The sequence below is a fragment of the Corvus brachyrhynchos genome, unplaced genomic scaffold, assembly GCF_000691975.1.
Source record: "Corvus brachyrhynchos isolate BGI_N302 unplaced genomic scaffold, ASM69197v1 scaffold692, whole genome shotgun sequence".
NCBI classification, from domain to species: domain Eukaryota; kingdom Metazoa; phylum Chordata; class Aves; order Passeriformes; family Corvidae; genus Corvus; species Corvus brachyrhynchos.
The window spans coordinates 43,988-48,761 of record NW_008236762.1 but is presented as its reverse complement, the minus strand read 5'-3'; the positions used below and the strand labels follow the sequence as shown (position 1 = coordinate 48,761).

Here is a 4,774-nt window from a genome sequence, read left to right as displayed (position 1 = left end):
CCCCCCACGGCCCTCCCAGTCCTCCCCAGTGCCCTCCCAGTGCTCCCCAGTGCCCTCCCACTTCCTCCCAGTGCTCCCCCAGTGCTCCCCAGTGCCCTCCCAGTGCTCTCCCAATGCTCCCAGTGCTCCCAGTGCCCTCCCAGTGCTCCCAGCGCCCTCCCAGTGCTCCCCCCTAATGCTCCCAGTGCCCTCCCAGTGCTCCCAGTCCATCCCAGTAACCCCACGGCTGCAGCGCATCAGGAATTCCCGCATCCCCCCGGGAGGGGATTTCGGGAGCCCCCGGGCAGCCCCGGGAGGCGGCCCCGGCTCCGCCTCAGCGCTTCCCGGGAAATCGCCCAGCCCGGCCCTGGGAAAGTCCGGGAAGCGCCGCCCGTGCCGAGGATCCCGGGAGAACCATCCCGGGAATGCAGCTCCGGCATTCCCAGAGCCGGGAATTCTCTGCCAGGGAATTCCCAAAGAGCCCCCAACGAGCTCCAGCTCTGCCCTCGTGCCAAGATTTCGGGAATTCGGGCGTTTGGGATCTGCTTCCCAACGCCACGGAGCTGCCTGGGCACCGGGATCGGCGCTTTTTCCTGGGATCGGGATTTTTTCTGGGAATTCTTCGCTCCACGCTTGGATTTCCAGCTCTTTGCCCGCCTTTCTCCCGTTCCCAAATCCTGGATTTGATTTATTCCCGGGTTTCTTCGGGTTTTTCCGGGGGGATCAGAACTTTTCCCTGGAATTGTCGCTTTTCCCTGGGATCAGAACTTTTCCCTCTCTCTCTCTGCCTCGTTATCCCACAAATCCAACGCTCCAGGTGCCGAGCCCGGGGATTTTTCCCAGGTTTGTTTTTTTTTTTTTTTTTTTTGGTTTTCCACCCCTCTTTAATTCCCAATAATTTTTAAAGCCCGGCTGGGAAAGGTTGGGAAAAAATTCCACAGCGGAATTCCCTCTAATTCCATTCCCCTCCTTAAATCGATTTCTCGGCTCACGGAACTCCAAAAATTCCACTTTTTTTTTCTTTTTTCCCCAAAGAATCCATGGAATCTTTCGGGAATTATCATCCGAGGAGCCTCATTCCGACCCGAGGAAAAAAAAAAAACGGCTGGAAAAATATTCCAAGGAGATTTTCCCTGCATGCCCCAGGGGGATTTCCTTGGATTTCTCAGCATTCCCAAAAAGGTCAGCGCGGAGCCACCCTCGCCCCTTTCACTGTGGGAACAGAATTCCCAGATTTCCTGCCCTTCTCCCCATCATTTTGGGATCAGAAATCCGGAGCCACATTCCCGCCTCTCCCAAATGCCGGGCTCAGCAATTCCATAGGGATCATCCCAAACCGGGAGAACCTCCAGGATTCCCTTGGATTAGAGGTGACAGAGCCACGATTGTCCCTGGTCAATCCCGGAATTCCTTTGGGAATCCAGCTGGGAAAACCCTGGGAAAAGGGCAGCGGGGTGCCGAGACCTGGAAAGATTTTTTGGGGGGGGATTTTTGGGAATTTCTCGGGATTTTTTGGGGGAATTTTTTTTTTTTTTTTTGAGGGAGAAGCCCACCAGCGCCAGGAAAAACCACGCGGTGCCAGCTGGGAATCCTCGGGAAAACCGGGAAAGGGGGGAAAAGGGAAACTGGGAAAGGGCTCGGTGCAGCCAAAAGGAGCCCCCAAAAGCTGGAAAATCCTCTGGATATTCCCAGCGCCAGGCGCAGCTCCCAAATCCCGGGATTGGAGCCGGCCAGAGGGGACATCCAGAGCTTTTTCCCATCCATCCTCGGCCAGAATTCCTCACTCCTCCGGTTTTCCTCTGGCTGCTCTTCCCGGAAAACTGCCGGGATTGGGAATGGCCTCATTTCCAGCCCCCACATTCCCGGGAAATTTTCCCGAGGCGTCGGCATCGCCTGATCCCGGAGCTGCTCCCGTTATTTTTTGGGAATATTTTTAGCCCTGCCATTGGCAGCGCTCGGAGCCCTCGGCCAGGTGACAATTCCAGGATTTCCCTTTGCCGGGATAAACCCCATTCCCACCGGGAAGGACTCCGGGATTGGGGATTCGCAGCGCAAAGCGCCGAATTCCAAGGAATTCTGGGCCATTCCCAAATATTCCGGGGCAGGGAAATCCCAGCTCCCAATTCCAGGAGCGCTCGGATCCCAAATCAGGAGCGGCTCCCACCTCGGTTTTCCCAGGATCGGGGAGGATTTGGGAATCTCGGCACGGAACCTTCCCCGTCCTCCTCCCCTGGGGCTCTGGGTCCCTTTCCCGGGAATCCGGGCCACAAATCCCGGGATTCTTGAGCTGCTTCCAGCTCCGCTTTGCGCCAGCCCGGCATGGGAAGAATTCCCTGGGACTGGAATTTTATCGTGGGATTGGAATTCTTCCCTGGGATTGGAACTTTCCCCTGGAATTGGGGCTTTTCCTTGGGACTGGAATTTTTCCCTGGGACTGGAATTTTTTCCCTGGGATCGGCACTTTTCCCTGGGATTTTTCACTGGGATTGGGGCTTTTCCCTGGGATCAGAACTTTTCCCTGGGACTGGAATTTTTCCCTGGGATTGGAATTTTTCCCTGGGACTGGAATTTTTTCCCTGGGACTGGAACTTTTTCCCTGGGATCAGAACTTTTCCCTGGGATTGGAATTTTTTCCCTAGGATTGGAATTTTTTCCTTGGGATCGGAACTTTTCCCTGGGATTGGAATTTTTCCCTGGGATTCTTCGCTGGGACTGAAATTTTTTCCCTGGGATTGGAATTTTTCCCTGGGATCGGAACTTTTACCTGGGATTTTTCCCTGGGATTGGAACTTTTCCCTGGGATTGGAATTTTTCCCTGGAATTTTTCCCTGGGACTGGAATTTTTTCCCTGAGATTTGAATTTTTCCCTGGGATTTTTTCACTAGGATTGGCACTTTCCCCGGGATCGGAATTTTTCCCTGGGATTGGAAATTTTCCCTGGAATTTTTTCCCTGGGATTGGGGCTTTTCCCTGGGACCGGATTTTTTTCCCTGGGATTGGAATTTTTCCCTGGGATTTTTCCTTGGGATCTGAACTTTTCCCTGGCATTGCAATTTTTCCTTGGGATCGGAAAGTTTCCCTGGGATTTTTCCCTGGCATTGGCACTTTTCCCTGGGATTGGAATTTTTCCCTGGAATTTTTCACTAAGATTGGCACTTTTCCCTGGCAGAATCAGGGTTAAATTCCCTCCCTTTCCCAGCTTTCCCAGCTTTCCCAGTTTTCCCAAACCCAGGGAGGGCCGGGAAGCTGCTGCCTCCTCCACGCTCCCAAATCCCGACTCCAGAAAATCCCGGATCCTTTGGGAAAAGGATTTCTGGGTGCGACACCTCGGGCACGGCGAGCGGCTGTTCCCGAGCTTTTCCTGGGAAAAGCAGCCTGGAATGACCGGGCCAAGGGATCACCGGGATCACTGGGATCACTGGGATCACCGGGATCACCGGGAATGGGCCAGGAAGAGCTGTTGGGGCACCAGCGGGATTTTCCAGCCTTGGAATTGTCACACCGGAGAGCGGCCACGGATCCCAAACAATTCCTGCCCTTCCGGAGCTGGATCCGAGGGATCCGATCCCTCCCCGGAAGAACCAGGGAGCCAAAGCCTCACCTGGAAGGATCAGGGATCCTGGAAGGATCAGGGAGCCAAAAACCCTCACTGGGATCAGGGAACAGGGAAGGATCAGGGGGCCTGGAAGGATCAGGATCAAGGGATCCGATCCCTCACCTGGAATTCTCAGGGGAGCCAAAGCCTCACCTGGAAGGATCAGGGATCCTGGAAGGATCAGGGAGCCAAAAACCCTCCCCTGGATCACCTGGAAGGATCAGGGGGCCAAACCTGGCAGGATCAGGGATCCTGGAAGGATCAGGGAGCCAAAACCCCTCACCTGGATCAGGGGGCCTGGAAGGATCAAGGATCCAGACCCTCGCCTGGAAGAATTTGGGATGCAATCCATCACCTGGAATTCTCAGGGGAGCCAAAGCCTCACCTGGAAGGATCAGGGGGCCTGGAAGGATCAGGGATCCAGCCTTGGAAGGATCAGGGATCCAGCCCCTCCCTTGGAAGAACCAGGGAGCCAAAGCCTCCTCTGGATCAGGGGACCTGGAAAGATCCAGGAGCCTGGAAGGATCAGGGGGCCAAATCCTTCACCTGGATCAAGGATCCAGACCCTCACCTGGATCGGGATGAAAGGAGCCAAACCCTCAGCTGGATCAGGGAACCGGGAAGGATCAGGGGGTCTGGAAGGATCAAGGATCCAGACCCTCACCTGGAAGGATTGGGGATCCAATCCCTCCCCTGGAATTCTCAGGGGAGCCAAAGCCTCACCTGGAAGGATCAGGGGGCCTGGCAGGATCAGGGAGCCAAACCTGGAAGGATCAGGGAGCAAAACCTGGCAGGATCAGGGGGCCAACCCTGGCAGGATCAGGGGGCCAACCCTGGCAGGATCAGGGGGCCAACCCTGGCAGGATCAGGGGGCCAACCCTGGCAGGATCAGGGGGCCAACCCTGGCAGGATCAGGGGGCCAACCCTGGCAGGATCAGGGGGCCAACCCTGGCAGGATCAGGGGGCCAACCCTGGCAGGATCAGGGGGCCAACCCTGGCAGGATCAGGGGGCCAAACCTGGCAGGATCAGGGGGCCAAACCCTCACCTGGATCGGGATCAAGGGAGCCAAACCCTCAGCTGGATCAGGGAACGGGGAAGGCTCAGGGATGCGATCCCCGCCCTGGAAGGCTCGGGAATGCCGGGCGGGCGCTGCTCGGGGCCACTCGGCGCCGTTACCGATTGCCCAGGGCGGGCTCGCG

At 56.4% G+C, this 4,774-nt stretch overlaps 1 protein-coding gene across 1 annotated transcript; it reads right to left on the bottom strand.

The window, feature by feature from the left end:
- Nucleotides 1-1,483: 1,483 nt before the first annotated feature.
- LOC108444911 (neurofilament medium polypeptide-like) lies at nt 1,484-3,097 on the bottom strand. The gene has a single exon (XM_017727139.1). It carries the CDS (start codon nt 3,076-3,078, stop codon nt 2,740-2,742), a length of 339 nt encoding a protein of 112 aa, XP_017582628.1. The 5' UTR covers nt 3,079-3,097; the 3' UTR covers nt 1,484-2,739.
- Nucleotides 3,098-4,774: the final 1,677 nt, after the last annotated feature.